Raw genomic sequence first — 25225 nt, forward strand, 5'->3', positions numbered from 1 at the left:
CCACATCATTGATGAAGATGTTAAATAGTATAGGTCCAAGGACAGAGCCTTGAGAGACCCCACTGGTCACAGCACACCAAGACGATTAGCTCCCATCGACCACCACTCTCTGGGTCCTACCGCAGAGCCAATTCCCCAGCCAACGGATCATGGTGAGGTCGAGGACACAGTTAGCCAGTTAAGCTGAGAAGTGATCGTGGGATACCAAATCGAAGACTTTTTTAAAGTCAAGATATACAACGTCGATCTCTTCCCCCCTTGTCCAGGTGATAAGTCACCTAGTCATAAAAGGAAATGAGATTGGTCAAGCAAGACCTACCCGCAACAAAGCCATGCTTGGTATCCCTCAGGATATTGCCTTCAGCTAGTCTGTTAAGGATGGCCTCTTTGATAATCTTTTCCAAGACCTTCCTCAGGATAGAGGTCAGGCTGATGGGCCTGTAGTTTGCCGGATCTACTTTCTTCCCCTTCTTGAAGATAGGCACGACATTGGCCCTCTTCCAATCATTGGGCACTTCACCAGAGCACCAAGAGCTCTCAAAGATCCGTGCCAGGGGCTGGGCTATAATGCTCGCCAGCTCCCTGAGTACCCTTGGATCAACCTATCAGGGCCAGCTGACTTGAAGGTATCCAGCCTGTCAAGGTGTTCCTTCACGAGGTCAGCTTTGTGTAAGTCAATGAACCATGCGGGCTAATTAAGCCCACTATAACGTACAGCAGCCTTTTCATTTGGGATGTGTGCATGGGTGCGTATATATATGCTGATAAACAAAGGATAAATAGCTCTGGAAATTTTATGGAGGAAGGGACTGGAGTGTTATCTTAGGCAAGTGGAAAGGGCTTAAAGGTGAGAAAGACAAATCATGAGGAAGCAGGGAGAAGGCCCAATACAGGGAGAATGTGGAACAGGAAGCAAGAAAAAGGGAGAGGGGAAAGAAATATGAAAGAGATCACTTAGTTATGCAAAAGAAAAAAGTGGAAACAAAAGAGAGAAGAGAAAAAACAGAACCCAGGGTGACATGATGAGTTACTTTTAAAAAAGAAGAAAGCTGAATGCCCAAATACTACACAGGAACAATTGTTTTACTTTTTAAACCAAACTGTACCCAACTGCAGGTACTTCCAAAGAAATGTTCCCCTGGGTATCACCAGATCGCCTAAAGGACTTTCTTCACCTTCCTCCTTCCAAGGAAATTACTAGGTAGCCTGAGGACTGCTTTATGCTTAAAAGTTTGGCTGGCATAACTATGTTAGTTAAGACTGGAGGAAAAATATCATGCCTCCTCAGTGCCATAGCTATGCTGGAGAAAGTCCCAATGCACAAATAGTTATAACAGCAAGCAAGCAACTATACCTCCAGAAGCACTTTTTTCCCTTCCATGATAAGGTGAATCTCCAATAGAGGGGTTTGCCAGAACAGCTCTAGTGGTATTCCTACTCAGCAAACCACTTCAAGGGTAGACAAAGCCCAAGTAAAGTCTGAAGCACAGATTCTGAAAATAGTATAGTGCAGCTCACCATACAGACTGGATCTTCCTTGTACAGTAACAATTCTCTGAAAATTGGGCAGCATTTGGATAAATTTGGGGATTGCAAAGACTCCTCTTAGAGCATGGCAGAGTTCCAGAAAAGGAAAAGGATTTAAAGCATGCACCCTGAAAGAACACGCAGGGAAATGAAACTGGAGGAAGGAAACTGAACAACACCAAATGTACAAGATGAACTTCTTCCCACAATACCTGATCCACTGGCACCTCTACCCGAGTGTCTTCATCCTCTTGGACTTCTACTGCTCCCAACATTTCAGACCGTTCACCAGCTTTGTAAATACCTTCATCTACAACAGAAAGAAACACAGAATAAAAGTAAAGTCCAATTGTGACACTGTGTGGCAAAATTATTGAACTGCACCTACATTCTCTTTCTAAGAATAGCTTTCAAGGCTCATATGTTATTTCTAACACAATCTTTCAAATGGAGTTTAAATGTCTCATTATGTTCAATTTTATTTCCCTTTTTTCCCTACTTACCTGCTAAATACATTCCCTAACTACATACATGCTACATTTTGGAGGGAAGGACAGATAAGAAGAGTCAGACAGATAAACTAACCTAAACAAAACCCTGGATATGAACTCTGAACTCTGGAGAAGTTCAGATGTGAGAACAGCACAACACAGACCAATCATGTTATTTGTAACAATACAAATTATAATTGTTATAAATAATGTGATCCATCTGTATTGAATATATACACATGTTCAAAATGACTCTGGATAACTTTGGATAACTGGTACAATAATGTCTCAATTGCTAAGAAATAACCAAACACTTCAGGGCCAGAATAATAATAAAAAAAAACAACCAAGAGTTACATTAGCAGGGGCACTGCAGTTTGAGAATTAACAATGATAATGAAATAAATTCCAGTTTCTCTTTCTTTGGTACAGAGAAACTGTATCAGAAAAACCACCTTACAACTTTGCAAGGGCCCTGGGAAGAACCAAATGCCTGTCCAGCACTGTGGAGTGGGTTGCATTATCTAGGCAAGGCCAATAGATTCAGTCTTATAGTCTAGTTCTAATCTTACTTTATTCATATGGTCTTAAAATCTGTTTTGATTAATTTGTTATTTTACTCTGCAAGTCACTGCTAAGCAAATTAGCCAGGTGCATTTTTTGTAGTGGGAAAGTGCAGCAAGACAGGTATAATCCATCCTCTAAGGAATCTAGAGATTAATAACACACTGATAACTGCCTGGACAAAAGGTTTGGTCTACAACTTCCTGATTAGATACATGGAGACTGATGGAGATGCTGGTAATAGATAGCATAGTTTTGGAAGAATTACTCCTCCTCCCAGCAGCAGTATGTATTCCAGTGAAACATGAGTGTCATGTAATGAAATCAAAAACATTTACATATGTAAACAGAACACAAATGGTAATGGGAAATTTTAACTAGCCAGGCATAAAGTAAAGCACTCTAAGTTAAAAGATATCTCAGTAAATTCTGAGTGCAGTTAAATCAATATACCAGAGAAATATAGCTACTTTACAGGTATTCATGTCACCAAACAGAAAATGCAAAAAGTAATCAAAAGGAGCAATGGATTGTACTAATATCAGTTAACAAAAGGAAAAAGAAATTTTAGAGAATCAGTCTATTAATTTAGGCTACATCTACATGCAGCTTATCTAGACATTTCCAAGTTAGCACTAACCTAGCTAGCTTGGGTAATAATAACCCAAGGGTAGCCACAGCAGCATGGAATTACAAAACCGATCCAACAAGTCAGGAAGCCAGTTTCAAGCTATTTTGGGCTATCTACACAATCTGCAGTCACATTTTTAATGCAGTGCTGTCATATGCTTACAAGCATCTGTATATGTGAGTACACAAGTACACACACACACACACATATATATATACTGTGGTGGACCAGATACTCTACACCCTTGACACAACCTAAAAATGCAAAATAACACTCCAAGATGGCTGATGCACTTCAGTTAATGTGGTCCATAACCAGCAAAACTGGCAAACACTAAACTACACTCCTCCAACTGCAGCAATTGACTGTCCCTACAAGTAACTCCATTTCAAGCTGCCTGAGGAAAAAAGATGAGATTTATGGCATGCCTTGAAGGTCAGAAGGGTTAGAATATTTTTGTGCCAGGATGGGTCAAGGAGAAAATTCTAGGACAGCAAAGCCTTCACAAAAGACTCTTTGGCAACTGGAAAGCATCACACTCCCCATTGTTCTGAACAGGTGCATTGATAGAGACTGCTTCAGGCTTTTGAAGCCAGCACAAATACTGCTAGCTTCAGCTTTCATGCTCCGGGAAATACTGTCCCTCTTGATTCATTATCCTGGTGAATTATATCAATGGGCATACAGGAACAGTCTTCAACATTGCTTCTTGAGCTAATTGTATGCTTGTAGTTGATGCAAGAGATGATAACCACAATATGACAGAGAAATACAGCTTATTTCCATAAGGCAACAGAGTCACCCTCACAGCTCAAAGCTTCCCTGAAAGACCTTCCCTTAAGTAAATTGATTAAAGCAACCTCTCTGGCTTTAGAGCAGATTCTTTGAGTCACTGAAGTATGAAGTCACTCCCTATCGCAAAGGCTTAAACCTCATGTAATCATTATTACCTGCAGCCCCAATAACAACATCCCTTTCTTCTACTTCACAAGCCTTCACTGCAAGAGAGACTATCTGACCTCTGGACAAAAGAGGATTCTGGTTTACAGTCACTATCCACTGGGTTCCACTGAAGCAGAAAGGATGTATGTGCTCCCAGTTCAGGGAGCCTCATCTATGAAAAATGCAATTTTTCCCAAGAGCTGAAGGTGCTGCTTGATACCCTCTATAACTGCCAGACCTCTTGTTCTGGATGTCCTTAACTAACAGTGGCAGGCTATACAGTTCTAAAGCCAAAGTGAGTACCATCCATCCCTAGCAAACCACTCATTCAAAAGAAATTGGGATCTCTCTCCTCAGCTTCATTATAAAGCTTCAGAAAGAGGAGAGGAATGATTTCAACCTGGCCTTTTCATTCAAAGGCCGTGTTCACCATGTTATCAGTTGAGAGGATCAACCCCAAACTCTTCACTAGATCCCTTGAACCTTCTTCTAGGAGGAACCTGACAGATGCTTTCCCACAGAGCAGTCAGCTTCAACTTGGGCCTTTTCTCTGGTGGTAAAGATGGTTACAGACAGCAGGACTTGCAGAAACCTGGTCACAATGAGAAAGCTCTTCCAGTGAACGTCCTGCACTCCCTTCAGCATCCATCAAAGGGACCACTGTTGCCATGCTGGTGATTCAATGTGAATGGAGCACTGCTTCTGTCCTTACTGTGGAAAAGAAAAATCACAAAGTAGGAGGCAGCTTACACTGGAGAAAGAGGAGAACACAACATTCCAGCTGATGCATTCGGGATAATGTTCCTAAGCAAAGAGGGAAAAGATCCCATTTTCAGACTACTGATTCCCTCTGTGCAGGAAGGAAACAGTTAAGAGAAAGCAACTTTCAAATATAGAAGAAATGAGAGACTGTTAGAAGAGGAATTGTGGTCCCTAAGAGAAGGCAAAGATGACTTACTGTCAGAAGATGAATATTTATTTTAAAAAAAACCAACAACAACAAAAGGGAAATAAATTATTTGCTTCTATACATGGAGAGCATGGAAGACAAATGCCTAAAACACACTCTGTAAATATTCAGGAGAGAAAGATAAATTCTTAGCTTGGACTGTGGCAGAAGAGATGAAGAAGAAATTCTATTATCTGGAAAACCATAAAAGGTGTGGAATCATAGAAAATTAGAATTGGAAAGGATTTCAGGAAGTCATCTAATCCAACCCCCTACTCAAAGCAGGATCATCTCCCAACTAGATTCCATCTAGGTCTTTGTCAATCCAGGTCTTAAAAACCTCCAAGGATGGAGATTCCACCACCTCTCTGGGTAATTTGTTCCAGTCCTTCACCACCCTCGTAAGAAGATTTTTTTCCCTAATATCCAACTTAAACCTCCCTTGCTGCAACTTGAGACTGTTGCTCCTTGTTCTGTCATCTGTCACCACTGAGACCAGTCCAGCTTCATCCTTTTTGGAACCACCCTTCAGGTAGTTAAAAGCTACTATCAAATCCCCTCTCAGTCTTCCCTTCTTCAGACTAAAAAAAACAGGGGCAGGCAATTACTTCAGGTGGAGGGCCACTTAGCAAGTTTTGGTGAGCTGTCAAGGGCCACACAGGTAGCCTCACCCCTTGACAGGTACCCCGCCCCCTGATCACAATCTTGGTACTAGAAGTCTCACCCCCTAACCCCTGACCTTTGCCACCAGAGGTCCCTGCCCTTGCCTCAGAAATACTCCTTTTTGGGAAGGGAGTTTGCCATCCTGGAACCAGAAAAAACAAATTATATGCAGGCAGTCCTCGGACTTATGATACAATTCGGTCCTGAAAACCGCGTCTTAAGTTGAAACGTTGTAACTTGGAACCAATTTTCTCATAAGAAACAATGTTAGAAATGTGGGATTGGTTCCTGAACCAAGGCCCAATACCCTATTTTCACCAAAAATACCCCAGAATTTTGTACTCAATCAATTATAGCTGAGTAATATAGCTACATTAACATATGTATATTGTAAATAGCAATCATAGTGATTTGGAAGGACTTCTTTGAGGTGACTTTGCTGGACATTTTGAAGGGCTCTTGGTTGGACTTTTTAAAGGGTTCTTGGCTGGAGTCTTCTCAGGAGTCTTGGCTGCAGGTTTTTGTGGAGTCTTGTCTGCTTTATTAAAGGAAGTGTCCAAGGAAGTTTGGACAGATGCTCTCCAGGAAGATGAGCGACGCAGCAAACTTGTTCGTGAGCATGGCATCACATTGGATCAAGCGTTGTAAAGTTGAAACTGACATCATAAAGTTGAAACAGGGTGTCAATTTATAAACCTTGTAAGTGCAAAACGTTGTAACTTGAGACGTTGTAAGTCGAGGACTGCCTGTACTAAAAATCTAACATCCATAACATATTTTTATTTTATTTTTAAAAGGTGCTTTTGTCCTGATTTGTATGCGTTTGCCTTGTATATATAGAGGTGATCGCATAAAAGCTCAAAATGTGGAGCCTGTGGCGTGTACTGCTGCCCCTGGGCACACAGCAGGGTTGAGGTGGCTCTGCACTGGACTGCCTTTCTAAGCAGCTGCTGGCCCCAGCCCTGCAGTACTGGTGGGGACCCACGTGCTGTCCAGACCCTCCCCGTGCCTGCTACAGACTCACCTGCTCATGCTGAACAGCTCCAGCTCCAGCAACATCAGTGCTGATGAGGCAGAAGTGTCCTCAGAGCAGGGGAAAAGCGGCCCATCCCCCTCAGCACTGCCCAGTGCTTCCTGCAGCAGCTGGGTGGACCTGCACTGAGGTGCCCCGTGTTGCCCCCACTGCCCTGCTGGGCCACCCGGAGGCAGCAGTGACAGCACAGGGCAGCCCAATGTGGGCTCTGCATGGCTGTTGCAGGAAGCACTGGGCAGCACTGAGGGGGACGGGCCATTTTTCCCCTGCCCTGAGGACACTTCTGCCTCATCAGCACTGATGTTGCTGGAGCTGTTCAGCGCAAGCAGGTGTCTGCAGCAGGCACGGGGCCAGGTGTGACTGAGGGACCCACTGCAGGCCGTATTTTGCCCACCCCTGAAATAAACTAAGTAGCCTCTACACACAGCAGCTTCATAGACTGAGAGGAATCTGCCTGCGGGCCCCTTTAAACTTTGGCATGAGGATTTGGACCTAAAAGAATTGGCAAACGCTGCTGATACATGTATAGGAGTTAAACACTCTCACACCCACTCCTGGGGTGCTGTTTTAGGAACTGCAGGGATGTTCCTATCACAGCAGTGCCCTGACTTACCTCTCTCCAAAGTCCACTGGCATAGAGGGAAGAGACACTTCAAGGCCCATCTGAACAGAACACACATTCACTCTTTGGTAGGGGTTCAAATCTTAGACCGAGTTCTGCCATTTTTAAATTAGTCTGTGTGTGTCGAACTTCTGTTCTGTTATGGGTATAAACCAATTTTGTGTGCCAAACTTCTGTTCTGTTACAGGTAGACTGGTTTCTGATCACTTATACCAGTAAAAATGTAATGTCTGTACCTGGCCTTAGACTCCAGAATGCTCTCAGACTTTCATTCCCTACCTGACTTGTGAACACTGTTAGGAAAGGAAACAGAAGTCTCCACATGCCAGAATTGGCAATGCTAAGAAACCTGATGTAAAGCAGGTGCCAGCAGCTACCAGTATTTTAAACACCATGCCAGCTAGGTCTGCTCTGAGCAGGGGTAGATGAGAGGGTGGTTAAAGCACTGAGAACTGGCCTACATTAGTATTGTATCAATAGCAGGGTTGCACTACTGGTAGCAAGAATCAACTATTTTAAATCAATAATCTTATTTTAAAGACTCCAGGTGGCCCCAGAATCCAGCACCTCTGTAAATCAGACAGAGAGGACATAGAATCATTCTCATACAATAGAGAGACATAATAGATCCCGTCTAACCTCTTGCAAGGGCCAGACTCTGATAAAGAATTCATCAGGTATCTGATACTGCACTTGGCCATGTATATTTCATAAAAGTCGGAGGGCTCAGTCTTCAGCTATGATAAGTTTACTCAGGGAGAAGTGATGGGAGGGGACAGGAGAAAGGTGCTTTTACATATACTTCCCACCTCCCTGACCCTGGCCTAGCTGGAGGTGAAATAAACCCATTGTAATTTACAGCAGCTTCAGGGATGCTCCAAATTATTCTGTCTGCAGTCAGGAGCACCATCTGAAGAGTCACCTGTGACAATTACTCTTGTGGGGACATTTCCAAATGTTTTGTGCTGTCAGTTAAGCCCCTAATACATTCAGATAACTTCATAACAAATGTCCCAGCAAAACTCTAAGGGTACAATTTCATCTAATTGGCAAGCAAAGTGCAACCAACTCTGAGTTACCCGAGTGACAGGTATGAGCAACTCCCACCTCTGGGCATGTGTGCGCCCCCATTATAGGAATAGGTGCAACCTCCAGAGATGCCCAGATGTCTCCTTGTTCCTATAATGGAATCTCTTAAGCACCCAGATGGGAGGAAATAAAATCACTTGTATGCATTAGTCATGTAACTCAGAAAAGTTGCTAGCTGAAGCTTGGTCATTTCCTAGCTGAAAAAGGATTCTACCCCAGATGTCCAATATGTTTTAAGCAATACCATTGATCTGAATATACTTTTTCTACTGTCTAAACAAATTGATGTTCACAATAGTGTTGCAGCTCTTCTCTTTAACGTAGGGGGACATATTTTTGTGTAGAAAGAGCCCCTTGAACAGTGTATCGGTATTTGACGGAACAGTACAGCTGAAGAGCAAAGACTATTTCCTGACCGATGCAGTTCAGTATTTCACTTAACCTGACTGGAATCCTTTTGTACACTTTGATAAACAAGAAAATTACATGGCTGTATTAAATAGTAAATGAGTTATACATTCAAATCACTTGTAAAAAAAAAAATCTATATATAATTTTAAATAATTAAACACAGCAATTAATGCCTCTTATATAACCTCCTGTCCTAACCAGCACCAACTATAAAAAATGTATTACAGCACAAATCATAGCATTATACATATTTATTTAATGCATTTCAAATTTGAAACTGATTGAAGTTTAGCAGCAGGGATAAAAAAAATCATTGTAATAATGGCCTGCCCTGCATATTTTATGGAAATCAGAGGCATTTATTAACTGTCAGTTCTGTTTATAAGCAAAAAAGTTAATGTGACTATAAAAAAAACCAATGTGATTTACCACAGGGGCTGCCTCATAAAAATGCAAAATCAAATTAAAAGCAAAATGTAAGAAAAATCTGTGGCTCATTAAATTGAATGGATTGCTATGAGGGATGGAATGGACACAAGAGTTTGTATATGTGTCTACAACTTCATTTTCTTTCAAATGAATTCTCCAATCTACATTATTGTAGAAGATCCATTGATTAGGTGGTTTGTTCCGTCTGCTAGTTCTGTCACCAAAAAGTGATATAATTAAAAATAAATTGGGGGTAGAGAAACTCACTGTAAAAAAATACTTCTCTTCACCTGCTGCTAGAATCAAGCCTTTAAGCATTTCGTTCCTTGTTTCAAAATGTATTTAATTCCTAACAAAATTTCACACCACTATAGATTGCTGACATTAGACTATCTCAATGTAAATTGCAAAAGGTGCTTCCAGGAAGGCTGACTGTTTATAAAGCAGTCTCCTCTTCTAATAGGCAATGTACTCAAGGAAAGAAAAGGTGTCTTGATTCTATGAACTAGCTCATCTTACATTTAGCTGCTACAAAATAAGACATGCAATATTTGGGGCTTTACCCTTCTCCCACATACTCTGAATTCTCAGCACATTTATTCTCTCTCTTTTTCTAGATGTCTAATTTATTCCCTTGTTTAAGTGACAGGGAACATTAAAGACCATTTGTACTTTGCAATGATAAAAGTAAGTCCTGTCTAGTCTTAATCCATCTGATTTCTTATCATTTTTTAAATTAATCATTCACCTGGATCCCTGTTGTATAAATTGGTTCTAATGGCTAAAATCGGCACGAAGCATACTGTGCAGCATTACAACTGCTCTCTATTGACTCTCATACTGCACTGATCATTGTAATGCTATATTACCTTCCTGTACTGAATTAAGCAACACAATTAACAAATGGTTTGTTATTTGTGCATATCATTATGTACGTATATTAAAGAAGGCAAAACTAAAGAAATGCACTTTGCAGCTGAAACAAGGTGGTAAGGTGAGGGGCACTACTTGGTCCATGGGGAACTATATTCAGTGTCTTACAGTTGTGATGATTCACCATTTTGATGTAAAACAATGTTCTTGCTTCCTTCATATGTTGTAATTATCTCCCCTACTATTCAAGGAATAAACCCCAAGTCCAGCGATATCCCTAAACACAAATAAAATTGTGATTTCTCTCTCATGAACAACTGACAATAAATAAGCATTTTTTCTTTACAGTGTTGCTGGCAATGCTTGTCTCTCTTCAGCAAAGTTTTATATACATGGTTAATACGGCAGTAAAGCAGTCATGTCACTGCCTTAACTACATATTTTTATAAAAATGATCATCTAAATATGATCATTAGCATTTTTAACTTTGAATGCATGGTTAGTATTCTATCTTTTTTTATGTTATGGTAAACTCTTATTCTTTTGGTATTAACGCAGTTCCTCTTCATGAATATTGAATACAAAATGTATTAATATATAAGAGAAATGTTTATAAAAATATACAATGTAATGACTGTATGTAATGTATTCCTACACAGTACTGACCAGATCTGACTTCTTTCAACAACTATTGTTTTTACCCACCTCTCCATCCCCATAAAATAAAGTTCACTGATGTCTCAGCTGGAAGATATTGCTCACATCTTGAGAAAAAACTGGCCACTGTATTCAACAAAACTGATAAGAAATATCTGTCACTAATACAACATGTTTGACTATACCAGCCTTCTTAAATCTACCAATGAATATGGAGTTTTGAAGCCAGATATACAAGACTGAGTAGTTTCAAATTTATGATCACAGCACAGTGACACCTTATTCTTAATAGCTGCCATCTGCTTTGTGATCAATGATAGTAAAAAAAAAATTACACAGCTTGTGGTTTGGAAATTAAACCCAAGTAATTTCAAAGAAAATAATAGGAAGTCAATGAGAGTCATTAGTGATTTTTAAAAGCAAAGAAATAACTTAACTATCAAGATGTGTCCTTTCTATAGAGGGGCCCAATATCTTAATATCACTTACAGACCAAAAAAAAAAACCCCAGCATACACAGTAGATTGCAAAGAGACATGTGTACTCTAAGGGAAGTTTTACAGATGCATAACAATAGGTTAAGTGTTGTACTTGCAAATTTGGGTGCCTATTTTTCATTTGTCCTCCAGAAATCTCCCCTTTTAGCAGTTATTAGATTAATGAGAATAATTAAAAAGGATAAATTACCTTATTTACTCAAATATCACATGGGGATTTTTCTCAAAAACCAAACACCCAAAATCTGGACGCGTGTCTGAGGCAGGAAATTTCTATTCTGCCCAGAATAGAAGCAGCTTGCTTTGATTCCCGTTCCACAGTGCAACAGAAGTGGCATTAGTATTCAGGCAACTGAGGAAGTTATATGACTTAATGGCTCATTGTTCTCCTCTACACAGGTGTTAAAAATTACAGTTCCTCTTTAACGGTTTTGATGTTCCGCTAATCTAGTTAACCTTTCTTAGGGAAATTTTGAAGTCTGCTAGCTGCTCCTCATCTCTCTTCTATTTCACAACTCTAGAAACTCTTTAGCTCTTTTCAGAATCATAGATCTATCCATGGAGACCAGTCTTCAGAAGCAACTAATGTTTCAGCTTTAAGTTAAGCAGAAAAGGATGGGTGAATCAGCTGAAGATTAGGCTCTTTCCCTGCTCTATGTACTCATAACCCTGGAAAAAACATTTGTTCTTCATTTTGCCTTCCCCAAAAAAATAAAGAGCATGTTTTATTTTGGGGTGTTTTGTATGCAAGAAAATACAGTATATTAAGTGATACATTAAACTAGTGATACTCAATCTCTCCAGCCACAAGGGCTGAATGAGTATTACAGGGCCAGTCCACAGCCCAAGTTCTGCATAAAGAGTTAGTCAGCAGAACCAGTCTAGCATGGGGTTGGTCCAGAGGCGCAATCCAGTATACTTGCACAACCCTGTGCGCTAGGCATAATCCACATGTTGGATCTGGCTGCAGCACAACTGTATGCAGTGCAGTCATCCAGCCTATGTGGAGCTCTCCATGGGTTCAGAAGTTTGGCAGCAGAAGCATGACGGCAGCTTTAATTGCCATGGCTCTAGAAGCACTCAATGCTGTTATCAGTCCCCAGACACCAAATTTCTGGACCCATGGGGAGCCCCACAGGCCAGATGACATGGCTCCAGAAGCCAGATCTGGCCTGTGGACTGGAGGCTGAGCACCATTGTACCAAAGTATGTGATGCAATCTTTGGGTTAGTCTTGAGCTTATATCAATCAGCTCTAATCAGGACAGGGTGTCGCCACCCACCACCCCATGCCGCCACCTCCCAGGAGCAGGGCCAGGGTGGGCAAAGGCAGCAGTGCCCCACTGCAGGACACAAAGGTGCTGCCCGGCTGGCCGGCGGTGGGGGAGCCCGCACACAGTGGCTGCTACCACCATCCACCACCCCATGCCACTGCCCACTGTTTTCCCATGGCCAGTTGCACATGTGGCTCCACAGGCTGCTGACGGGCAGTGCTCGATTGGCCAGGTGCAAGCAGAGGCAGAGGGAGGCACCATGCTCGAATGGAGGCTCTGGCTGGTGCCTGCACTGTTGAGACCAGCAGTTCCCGCCTTCAGCTCATGAGTGCCCAGGATCCCAGCAGGCCAGGGAAGGGGAGAGGAAGAGCCAGGGCCACCACCCTCAGGGAAGTGCCTGCAGTGTGGGGCTAGCCTGGGCCAGGTATGCGTGGGGCCAGGCCCCACTTTAGGTCACCCTCCTCGCTACCCATCCCGCTCCGCATCTAGCTACCAGGGGTACATTTCTTTAAAAAGGTTGAAAACCCATGCCCTAGTTCACAACTGGCCATTTTCCAGAATACCTGCACTTCAGGAATCAACACCAGAGCAGTAACTACTGATTATATATACAATATTCACTTTGTGTGATGAACAAGCTCTTTATTGCCTTTCACAGCCAACAACGCTCCAAACTACCACCATGATTTATGGCTACAGAGGCTGTTATTTACCAAAACCTGATTTGAAATATTGTGGAAAGATAAATGCTCAGCCTTCTACATGCGTAGTGTAAAAAGTTGCTTATCTGAAAAGTCAATTAACTGGAAGGTTTTATATTAACAATACCATCAGCCCATGTTTGGTTTGCTCATCAGTGAGATAACCATGTGTTGCTTATTTGTTAGTGTTTGAGATTGTACTGTACATTGATTTGTTGTGGCTTTTTAATATTTCCTTTGCTTTCAGTACTTCATACTGTGGTATTTGATTATCCAAAAAAAAAAAAATGATTACCCAAGATGATGATGACAACACTAATTATTCTAGATAATTGACTTTCTATTGTATTGCACTACTCTGAAAACTCACTGCCAAGGGTCTAACTTCATACACAGATATCTAGAACCTAGTGTCTACTAGTGCTGACTTTGGAGATTCATAACTGACCTTGGAGATTCAAATGGAAATAAAAGTACATGGCAATAGTGCTGTGCAATGCTTTGGTCACTGATTTGATTCAGCAGAGATTCAGCCCAATTCGGCGACCAAATCTCCAAATCCAAATTGAATCAGAAGGCCCTTTAATTCCTCTGAATCAAATTGGAACCCTCTGACTCGATTCGGAGAGATTCAATGATTCAGACATAGACACAGCTTTAAATGTTTTTTCTATATACCTCAAGGTACCAGGAGGCTTGTGAACACTGAGATGGTGGGGCGGATGGAGCATCCCACGGGAGTGCAGGGGGGTCCTCAGTGCGCTTGACGGTGGACCCAGAAGTGGACCAGAAGCACTTTTGGTCCACTTCTGGGTTCCCCCTCTACCCCCTGGGTTGGCAACTGGCGCCTCCTGGGTCTGGGGGAGTACCTGGGGTCCCCCCCACAGCCAATTACTGTGCCAGGGAGATGCCAGGGAAGAGGAGAACAGTGATCCAAATCTATTAATCAAATCACTGTCCCCAGATTTGAGCTGAATCTGAATTGCATATGGCCCGTTTTGCACGCACCTACCTGGCAAGTACTTCCAGTCCACTTCCGCGTCTGCCACCAAGCACGCAGGGGTAGCCCCCATGCTCCTGTGGGATGCTCCACCTGCCCCACCATCTCAGCATTCATGAGCCACACCTGGTTCCTCAAGGTATGTAGAAAAACATTTAAAGCGGTGTCTATGGCCAAATCACTGACTCCCTGAATCAGCATCAAATCTTCAGATATGGATTTGGCCAAATAGATTCGGGACAGTGATCCGAATCTACAAATAGAATCACTGTCCCCCAATTTGGGCTGAATCCGAACTGAATATGGCCCATTTTGCACACCCCTACCTGGCAAGTACTAAGTATCTAACTTCTGAACTTCCTATACTGCTGTTCAGCTCCTAAAGTCTTGTATGCACAGCAGATGCAAACCAAGAAAACAACGTGGTAAAACATTTGTTTAAAATGTGATTTGAGAAGATGTCAAATACACTTTTGGCTTCAGTTTAACAATCCCAATTACTCCTGAGGCATAGCAGCAATAATCTAAGGCTCCAAGCCTCACTTACATTGGAGAATTACACATTCAATATTGTTTATGTGGTAATATTAGCAACATAGTTGGAATCCAATCAGAACATTAGTACCATGTGCAACAGTAAGAAAAACTGAAAAACAGCTTTAGCCCACCATATATTTCATAAACAGTGCTATATTTAAGTTGTATATGAAGGGGTTTAAACATGATAAAATAAATAATTCTTTATCTTGATTTGAAAGGACTGTGCCATGGATGGGTTATTTGTATAGCATACTGGAGAAACATTGTTTAGAGTTTGGTAGTGTAAGAGTGATGCTGTAGCTATGATGGTGCAGAACATATGCAGTTGTAAGAGTAGTGTTAGAGTTTGGCAGACAAGGTTCCTTGGGTGAATTTGATATCTTTTATTAGACCAACCCAAATAGTTGGAGAATAGTTATTAAGCAAGCTTTCGGGTTCAAAAACCCTTCATCAGGCTAAAGAAGTTTCAGCAGTTGGTGTGTGCTCTTCCTGGATGGAATGAAAAGTAAACAAGCCAGGGGCTGGGCTGGGCTGGGCTGGGCTGGGGAGTCAGTTGCCAGGCAGACTATAATGTATCAAAAATCCAGTGTCTATGTTTAGTCCCTGATCTCTAGTATCCAGCAGGTTGATGAAATGGAGCTCATAGGCTCGTCTCTGGGAAGTGTTGTGTAAGTTTCCCTTGAGGATCAGGACAGAGATTGGAGAGAGAGTGGCCCTCCTGTGAGAAATGTGTTAGAGTTTGTGCATTTTGAAAAAAGGCAGAGACAAAAATAATTCATGGCTAACCTTGCACTTTAACTGTGCTGGCAGAGGTTATGTTTTTAAATATAATATGAACATAATTTTTGATGGATTAAATTCAAGAAATAACCACTTTCAAACAGTTTGGCATTTATGCACTCAAAATAGAGAAGCGTAAATTCCAGATTGCAGCTAAACTCAGGGAGAAAATCCCAGCGTTTCCAAGGAACATTTCCTTTTCATCTATTTTAATATGCTCCAATATGTTCACATTACAGTTTAGGGTGAAGTTTACTGGCTTAATAGTAAAATAAACCTTGTGTCAAATTTTACTGGATATGGTACATTAACAAGATATCAAGACATTTTATAGATTGCACAGGAGAAACAAATAAAACAGAATGAAGCAGGTGAGTGGAAGAAATTAAAAAAACAGATAAGTTTAATATGTAATTCTATAAGAACCATCTATTCTTTAGTTATTTGGATTCCTGAACATTTTTATTGCATAGCAAAAACTTTACAACTCATATTTAAAGTTTTAAGTGTTCACCAAAGGGGACTAATTGAATTCTGTTTATTCCTAGCATGGATAATAAGAGCACTAATGAGCAGGGATGTCCTTCTGCTATAGATTTCATAGACATTAGGGCTGTAAGGCACCTCGAAGATCAAGTCCAGCCCCCTGCCTCAGGGGCAGGAAGTCAGCTAGGGACAAAGGATCCCAGGAAGATAAGCATCCAAGCATTTCTTGAATGAATCCAGAGTAGGTGCCTGCACCACTTCTGGAGGGAGTCTATTCCAGGTCTTGGGGGCTCGGACAGTAAAGAATTTTTTTCTAATATCCAGCCTAAAATGGTCTTGGAGGAGTTTATGACTGTTGGTCCTTGTTTTCCCTTGTGGCGCTCTGGTGAACAGATGTTCTCCCAGGTCCTGGTGTGCACCCCTTATGTACTTATAAGCAGCCACCAGTTCCCCCCTGAGCCTACGCTTTTCCAGGCTGAAGAGTCCCATGGCTCTCAGCCTTTCTTCATAAGGCCTATTCTCTTGCCCTCTGATCATGTGCATGGCTCTCTTCTGCACTTCCTCATGTTTCTTGACATCCTTGAATTGTGGAGCCCAGCATTGGATGCAGTATTCCAGCTACTGCCTCACCAAGGCAGAGTACAGCGGGAAGATGACATCCTGGGATTTACTTGAGAAGCATCAATGGATGCAAAACAGAGTTTTGTTTGCTTTACCAGCTACGACATTGCATTGCTGGCTTATGTTCATTTTGTGGTCGGTCATGACCCCCAAGTCTCTTTCAGCAGTGGTACTAGTAAGCATAACACTGCCGAGCCTATAAGCATGCTGCAGGTTCCCGCCCCCCTCCTGAGGTGGACTACCTTACATTTATCGGTATTAAACGTCATCAGGTTTGTATCCACCCACTTACTAAGTTCATCCAAGTCAGCCTGGATCACTAGCCTGTCCTCAGGTGTGGACATTATGCCCCAAAGTTTAGTGTCATCAGTGAACTGAGCCAGTGCATTTCTGACACCAATGTCCACATAGTTGATAAAGATGTTGAAGAGAACCGGTCCAAGGACAGAGCCTTGGTCATGGAGTGCCATAATGATTCACTACCATTGACCACTACTCTCTGGGTCCGACTGCAAAGCCAATTTCCCAGCCATCGGACTATGGTGTAGCTGAGGCCACAGTTGGCCAATTTTTCCATGAGGAGGTCGTGGGACACCAGATCAAAGGCTTTTTCAAAGTCCAGATATATGACATCAATCTCTTCTCCCTTGTCCATGTGATATGTCACCTGGTCATAGAAGGAGATGAGATTGGTCAGGCAGGACCTACCCATGACAAACCCATTCTGGCTGTCCCTCAAGATGTTGCACTCAGCCAGATTATCCAGAAGGGTCTCCTTGATAATTTTCTCCAGAATCTTACCAGGGATTGAGGTCAAACTGATTGGCCTGTAATTCCCGGGATCTACTTTCCACCCTTTCTTGAAGATGCGTACTACATTGGCCTTCTTCCAGTCTTCAGGTACTTCACCCGAGCGCCATGAGTTTTTGCATATTTTTGCCAATGGTTGGGCTATGACACCTGCCAGCTCCTTGAGTTCTCTAGGGTGTAATCTGTCAGGACCAGCTGGCGTTAAAGTGTCCAGCCTCTCAAGGTGATCCTTTACTAGATCAACACTGATGCTGGGTATAAATACGCCCTCACCCTGGCCGTCCCATGTCTTGCTAGGCAGGGCGGTCCCTTTGGACTGATGAAAGACCATCATGAAGTACCCATTAGGCAGATTGGCCTTTTCCTGGGTATCGGTTACCAGCTGTCCCATTTGGTTCAGCAAAGGTCCAATGTTACCCTTGCTTTTTTTCTGACTCCCTACATATCTGAAAAAGGACTTTTTGTTATCCTTGATATGTGAAGTCAGATGGACCTCATTTGCAGCCTTGGCTTTCCTGATCCTCTCCCTACAAGCAGGGACTAGTGCTGAGTACTCCTCCTTGGTGGTAATTCCAGCCTTCCATCCTTTATAAGTCTCTTTTGAGATGTAGGACGTCTTCAAGTTCCCTGCTGAGCCAAGGGGGTTGCTGTGCCCTTTTACTACCCTTCCCCTTAGCTGGGATGGCCATCCCTTGTGCTGTCAGGATCGCTCCCTTGAGGAGCAACCACTCCTCTTGGACTCCTCTTCCTGTCGAGTCATGGTCCCTTAGGGCCTCGACAATGAGCCTCCTGAGCTTGTCAAAGTCAGCTTTCCTGAAGTTGAGGACTTCTGTATTGCTGACTGACTTGCCAGGTTTGCGATGGATAGTAAAGGTAATCAGCTCATGGTTACTATCACCCAGCTTTCCGTCGATTCTTAGGTCATTGACTATGTCATCCCCTTTGGCCAGTACCAGGTCCAGCAACGCTTTACCTCTTGTTGGCCCATAGACTTCGAGTCAGGTAGAGCTCATCCATGCATGTAAGGAAACTTTGCGACCGACCGGATTTGGCTAAGTGCTCTTCCCATGACATGTGCAGGTAGTTAAAGTCTCCCATGACAACCATGCCTCAGCCAGTTCCCTGGTGAATTCCTGGTCCAGATCTTGTTTCTGGTTAGGAGGTCTGTAGTGGACTCTACCTTGATGTCCCCTGTACCACGTTCCTCACATATTTTAACCCAGAGAGACTCCTGTTGTCCTTCCTGGGTGCCAAAGTCAATTTGCAGGGATGTGTGGCTGTCCTTGACATATAGAGCTACACCCCCACTCCTTTTATCTGTACAATCTTGCCTGTACAGGGTATAGCCATCTATACCTGTGGCCCAGTCACAGGTGGAGTCCCACCAGGTCTCTGTTATCCCTATGAGGTCATAGTAATTCTTGTTTAGCAAGAGGATCAGTTCCTCCTGTTTATTCCCCAAGCTCCTGGCATTGGTGTACAGGCAGGTAAGTGTCTCATTGGGGGCCCCTGCCTTCCCTACAGATCGTTCCAGGGCTAGGGTATGGGTGAGTTCCCTTAAGTGCCTTAGCCTGTTGGATTTACAAAGGTTGCTGGATTCATTAATAACACTCACATTACTATGACATAATGGAAGGTCTCATTCCACTCCAACCCTTTCTTTAAAACAATAGTGACAGGCAAATATTTCCTAGTGTCATATCTTTTGTTGGACCAAGTATGAAGTTGAGATAAAGTTAAACAAGTTTTTGAATTCAAGGTATTCTTCAATGCAAGACCTGGTGAAGAATTAATTGCATTTGAAAGCTTGTCTAATTTTATCTCAGTGACATAGTTGGTCCAATAAAAGATATAACGCTAAGAAATCCTTGCTTCTTGCATATTATGTGGACCATCACAGTTGCATCACCCTTACACTACTTAAAAAAAAATAGTAGCACAAACAGTGAGGTTCATCTTTAATTTCCTGTGTTCTATACACATAGCCAGAGACATTCAAATTCTCTTTTCTGAGGAGTCCTTGGGAGACAAGTGAGAGGACAAAATGAAGAAAAGTGAATACACTGATTTGTAGGAAAACTAGAGCTCACCTTGAAGAAAATATTAAGTACCACAATGAAGTCAAACTAGAGAAATCAGAAAATGGAGATGTGTCCGTCTCAGAAACAGACATATATTGCTACAGGATGTGTTCATAAATTCTGAGCACCCAAGTTGGAGCACTACAAAGTTGCTGCAAAAGCATGCTCTCCAGCAAGGGGGCAACAAAATTGAGGAGAGCCCCCACAAAGAGATTCTGCTACCATTGCAGCTAGAGCAATGTTGGAAGTGGTAGCCAGGCAGAAGCCCAGGAGCCAAACTTAACCCCTTGTAGACTGCAAGCAGGTCACCAGTTGGACCTCTCTGGCCTACAACAACATAACAGAGAACAACAGCCTATGACCCAGGCAGGGAAGTTTAAAAAAAAAAAAAAAAAAAAAAAAAAAAAATCAAAAACTTCAATGGTGAACTAGATTTGGTTTAAACCCAAGCTTTCAGTAACTGAGGCACTAACAATCAAAACAAATTCAGGAGCAGCAAAAAAGCAAGACCTCTTGAATGCACTTTTGTGAATCCTGAGAGTCCAGTTCCCATTTATGCTCCTGAGAGCAGTGCAAAGGGGCCTTCTGCATTCTAGATGAAAATTTGCCAGATACATTATCTGTTTTGTTTTGGGCTTGTTATTTTTTTGTGGGGGGATTTAAGTGAATTAAATATTTTTGTCCGACAATCATTGCACAGAGAAATGCTTGCATTAACTTGTAATGAACACTTAAAATACAAAAACGATAGTCTTTGCTCTTGTGGGTTCTTGTCACACTTGCACTGTTTTAATATAATGTACTTCATAATTGCACAGGAAATTACTTTTTCTTTAAAGAGTCTTAATCCATAAATCAAACATAAAAGCCGAAGATTAAAAATTTTATGACATTTCAGTGTATATTTAATAGATATGATCCAAAGAACAATTTCTGACTATTTAGAAACAAAGTTCCATTTCACATGCATGATGTGATAGAACTATATTCCATTTAAAAAGAAAAGCAAAATGAAATAAGCTATGAAGCTGTGCAATAAGACTTGATAAGAAGTAAAAACATGTTTTAGCTACTAGGTCATCTGTTTAAATGTCTAGTACAGCCTCTTGACTAGGTAATAGTGTTGCAGTCAATAAAGGGTTAAAAGCTTCCTGCTTTTTTTTTTTTTTTTTTTTTTTAAAAAAATTTTTCATGTTCCAAGCCAAATCAAGTCCATATCTGTAAGTCAGTCCAGAACCATAAGTGGCTCTCCAACCGGCAAGCATCCTCCACCCCCACCAGGGGCTTCAGATATTTCCAAAGTCTTTTGGCAGGCATCCTACATGCAGGCCCAAGCCCAGAGGCTTGGGGTTCAGATGCCCCCAAGTTTCGCCTGCCCTCAGCCATATGACCACAGAAGCAAGCTAGGGAGGAGGCTCCCATTTCCATAAGGTGGGCTTTAAGCCCCAACACCTCAGTGAGTACTAAACCACACCAGAAGAACAGTTATCCCTAGAAACACTTAAGGAAAACTGCCTTCATAGACCCAGATACATAGTGTTTCCCCTCCCTACTCATCACAGCCTTGCAAAGGGCCGACTAAAAAAGGAAGGAAAGCTGATGAGGCAAAGGGGAATGATGGTGTCCTTTCCACTCCTGACTGAATAAAGTAGGGAAAAACTATTGGAATTATTGTTCAGGAAAGCTGTCCAGTAAATAGTATTTCTTTTCCGTGGGAAATTTCAAAATATATTCTTCTAATGAATTAGAACAAGGAGTTGAAACACTGAAGTTGTGCATAGGTAGGAAATTAGTAAAAGCTGAGAAACAGACAGAAATCCATCAATTAGGCAGAACACACTGCTTAGAGGAGTCCTGAACACATGCTCTCATATGTTCTCTGACTTTCCCAAGACTTACTCACAGTCACATATGGGATGTCTCCAGCACAGCTGGGACTTGAACCCAGCATCCCTAGTCTTAAAAAGGAGGGAGAGGGCCAGAGAACAAAATAAAATAGAGTAAAATAAGTAAAAAAGAAACCCAAAACAAAGAAACAAACAAACAAAAAACCTGGATGTGGAACCACAGAGGAAAAGAAGGAAGAGAAAAAGATCACAAAATAAGGAGAAAGAATAGAGGAATGAAAGGAAAATAAAACCAGAGATGAGATAGGGAAGGGATAAGAAGAACGAGAAAAAAAAACTAAAATGAAAGGGGAACTGGTAAAAAGAGAAAGGAGCTACACTTATTGGCTAAGTACAGACAGTCAAATAGCCTGAGGCTGAATCAATTCAATCTTCTCAGGTTAGTCTAAACTGTGTAGATTGAACTGATAAGCAAGTGAACAGACATTGACTTTTGATTCCTAAAATGCAGCCACATGCCTGCAGTGGCCCAGGCCAGAAGCCGGGGAATGCTAGTGCATGCCTTCCTGCTTAGCTGGAGCAGACAGCTTGGACCATGGCTGGCCTGCCCACCCTGCAAGAGGCAATTTGCAAGGGAGATGCAAATCATCCTGGGATGCTGGGGGACTGATTTAACTTGAATCTGGAGGGGATCTGGGACAGAAGTTCAATAAACTGATTTAATTTAAAATCAGTTAAGTCTCATACTACTTCCTTCCAACCAAACTGGTTTTGGGCATTTGAAAGCAGTTTATGTGCACTGAATTTCTGTTGTGTTACAGATCTGAGCCAGGTTCCGATTACTTATACCAGTTTATATGTAACTTCTGTTCCGAGCTATTATAGTTTCATAATTTCATAGCTGTTAGGGGTTGGAAGGGACCTTACAAATCATTGGGTTCAGCCCCCCCTGCACTTGGGCAGGAAAGACTGCTGGGCTCAGATGACCCCAGCAAGATAGGCACCAAAATGTTTTTTGAAGATTGTCAGAGTGGATGATTGTACCACCTCTAGGGGAGCCTGCTCCAAATCCTCGGCACTCAACTTATGAAGAAGTTTCTCCTTATGTCTAGCCTGAAGCGACCTTCAATCAGTTAATGCCCATTATTTCTAGTCTTCTCCTGGGGGGCCTTAGTGAAAAGATGCTCCCCCAAGCCCAGATGTACGCCTCTGATATACTTATAGACTGCCACCAAGTCTCCTCCGAGTCTTCTCTTCTCCAGGCTGAAGAGTCCCAAGTCTTTCAGCCTCTCCTCATATGACCTGGTATCTAGGCCTCTAATCATGCATGTGGCCCTCCTTTGGACTCTCTCAAGCTTCTCCACATCCTTCTTGAATTGAGGCACCCAGAGCTAAATGCAGCACTCAGTTGTGGTCTCACCAATGCCAAGTAGAACAGGAGGATGACATCCTTTGCCTTGCTCAAGATGCCTCGATGGATGCATGCCAGAGTCTGATTAGCTCTGCCAGCTACAGCTTCGCATTGGTGGCTCATGTTCATTTTGTTGTCAGTCATGACACTCAGGTCTTGGTCAGTTGTGATGCTGGCAAGTATAGTACTGCCAAGCCTGTAAATGTGTTGTGGATTATTTCTCCCCAGATGAAGCACTTTACTTATGATAATGGAGAGCTCAGATGCTATAGCAAAAGGCTTCACAGAAAATGTTTTTAAAAGTATATTTAAACAAACCAAAACACAAAACGAAATCCCAGAAGGACATCCTGCCTTAACACCAGGGGCAAGAGAAAACTCCAGGTGTGAAATGTTGCAGTCTCACAACTTAGAGTCTCCCGACATCTTTGATGCATTCTGCAAATGCAGATGGTGCTGTTAAAAATATATGTATATTGCCCAAGGTAATTAAATATACTTCTGAATTTTCTATTTTAATTATAGACAATCCTGCAAGCGCTGTCAAATACTAGTGCATGTTAAATAATGGGGGGAGGGGGGGGTTCTTCTTTTTTTTTGTTTCTAGGAAAATTATAGCAGTTGCAAAAGTGGGAGCCTGGCTCTAAACTATACCAGTCCTTTCTGAATTGTGAATTCTCCACACATCCATATCCAAATCATTCTCAGTGATGTGTGGTCTTCATAGTTTAGTTAGGCATGTTTAATTGCCAACATAACTAAACAGAGGCCTTTTTAAAAAATAAATATTTTTAAATGGAACTAAATGCAAAAAAAAATCTTATACATTAATGGAGCATTGAACTTGTGCCTTTAAATAAATGACAAGATTTGCAACCATTTCTTCAGTGATTTAAACTTAATTCATCTACAGATGTTTTTTAACTCAACTATATTGTATACGTAGTGTATTTAAGCATATACATTTTATGGTGAACAGAAATTTATTTAAATTATACACTTAATCAGAAAAGCAAGAATAGGAGACACTATGTAGGTACAATATGCCTGAGTTAACACTGCTTCTGGAACCAGAACTTTTGTGTGTCTTGGCTTATATTTTATTTCAAGTATGCTAGGCCCATAATATTTGCATTTAATATACTAGCATACGTACATACTCATGTATACGCTAAAAAGTCTCCGTGAAAGACATCACAACCACAAACAATTCGCATGTATAAGGATGACATATTTTCCTAAATTTAACAGGTTTCATGCCAAGAGTAGAGTTTATACATTACATCCTATAAAATATAAACTGTTTCTTCCACGCTGACTAATAATAGTACAGAGACTAGCATATAGGTGAAAATTGCCATTAAATCTTCAATAATAGTACCAAATGAGAGTACTATACTTTCTAGGTGGTTTGTATGATAATGTACACATTTAGAATAAAGATTGGTCTCTAAAAACACAGTATATTAGCTCCTGAACCTCCAAGCTCCTAAGTACGCACATAACTTTAAGCATGTGATTATTTTCATGAACAGACTTCTGTTTCTACTGGAAGATTCACTGTTCTTCTGGTAGAAACCAAAAGTATGCAGACATTCAAGCTTTTTCTCCTGGAGCAAAAATGGCTGTTCTGGGGAAAAAAAAAAAATAACCCTACTACAACAAAGTAGAAATGACTCCTGGGAGTTTTTCCCAGGAGACTGAATGCCTGCACACTTTACCCTGGCTTTAATCTTCCTGGGGCCTAGTTCTGGAGCAGGCTGGGGGACAGCTTTTCCTGTCCCTCCCATAGGCTGGGAGGGGAGGGAAGGAACAGCTGCCAGTTAATCCCTACCCATTTCTCACTCCAGAGTTCCCAGTGTCAGAATCAGACCAGGGCTTTGCCATGCTGCTTGAGTCCCCTGGGAATATAAGGACTGAAGCAACCCATGTTTTCCCTAGCTCAGAATTAGCCCCGTCTTGGGAAAGCACAAGGAGCAGGAGAGAAGGGTGGATACAGTTTAAATGTCTGTACTGCTCCCTCTCCCAGAATCATTTCCAGGAGTGGAACTGTTTTACCACTAGAATGCAACAGGGCCAAAGTAAGCATGTATATGGATGAAGAACTGGGCCTATTTAGAACAACTTTTAAGCGTACACATTTACCATTAAGCAAGCATGGGGCTGACATCTTCACACACAAAAGCTACACTGATTTCCTTAAACCAAACCAGAAAATTATTTAGCTAAGTCCAGCCAATTCCCTTGAGTGGATGTTCCTAAATTAGTTTAAGGCAATATTTATGCCACTTTCCTGC

General features: G+C 41.8%; 1 protein-coding gene across 2 annotated transcripts in view; it reads right to left on the reverse strand.

Moving 5' to 3' along the window:
- The window catches only part of DCDC2 (doublecortin domain containing 2), a 102414-nt gene that overhangs the window by 23214 nt on the left and 53975 nt on the right, over positions 1-25225 (reverse strand). For both annotated transcript variants that reach the window (XM_006034421.2, XM_025216426.1), the window contains one exon: positions 1740-1837. In XM_006034421.2, coding sequence (XP_006034483.2) covers positions 1740-1837 — 98 coding nt within the window. The remainder of the gene's footprint in view (positions 1-1739; positions 1838-25225) is intronic.

Source organism: Alligator sinensis, unplaced genomic scaffold, assembly GCF_000455745.1.
Source record: "Alligator sinensis unplaced genomic scaffold, ASM45574v1 scaffold969_1, whole genome shotgun sequence".
In the NCBI taxonomy this organism is placed as follows: domain Eukaryota; kingdom Metazoa; phylum Chordata; order Crocodylia; family Alligatoridae; genus Alligator; species Alligator sinensis.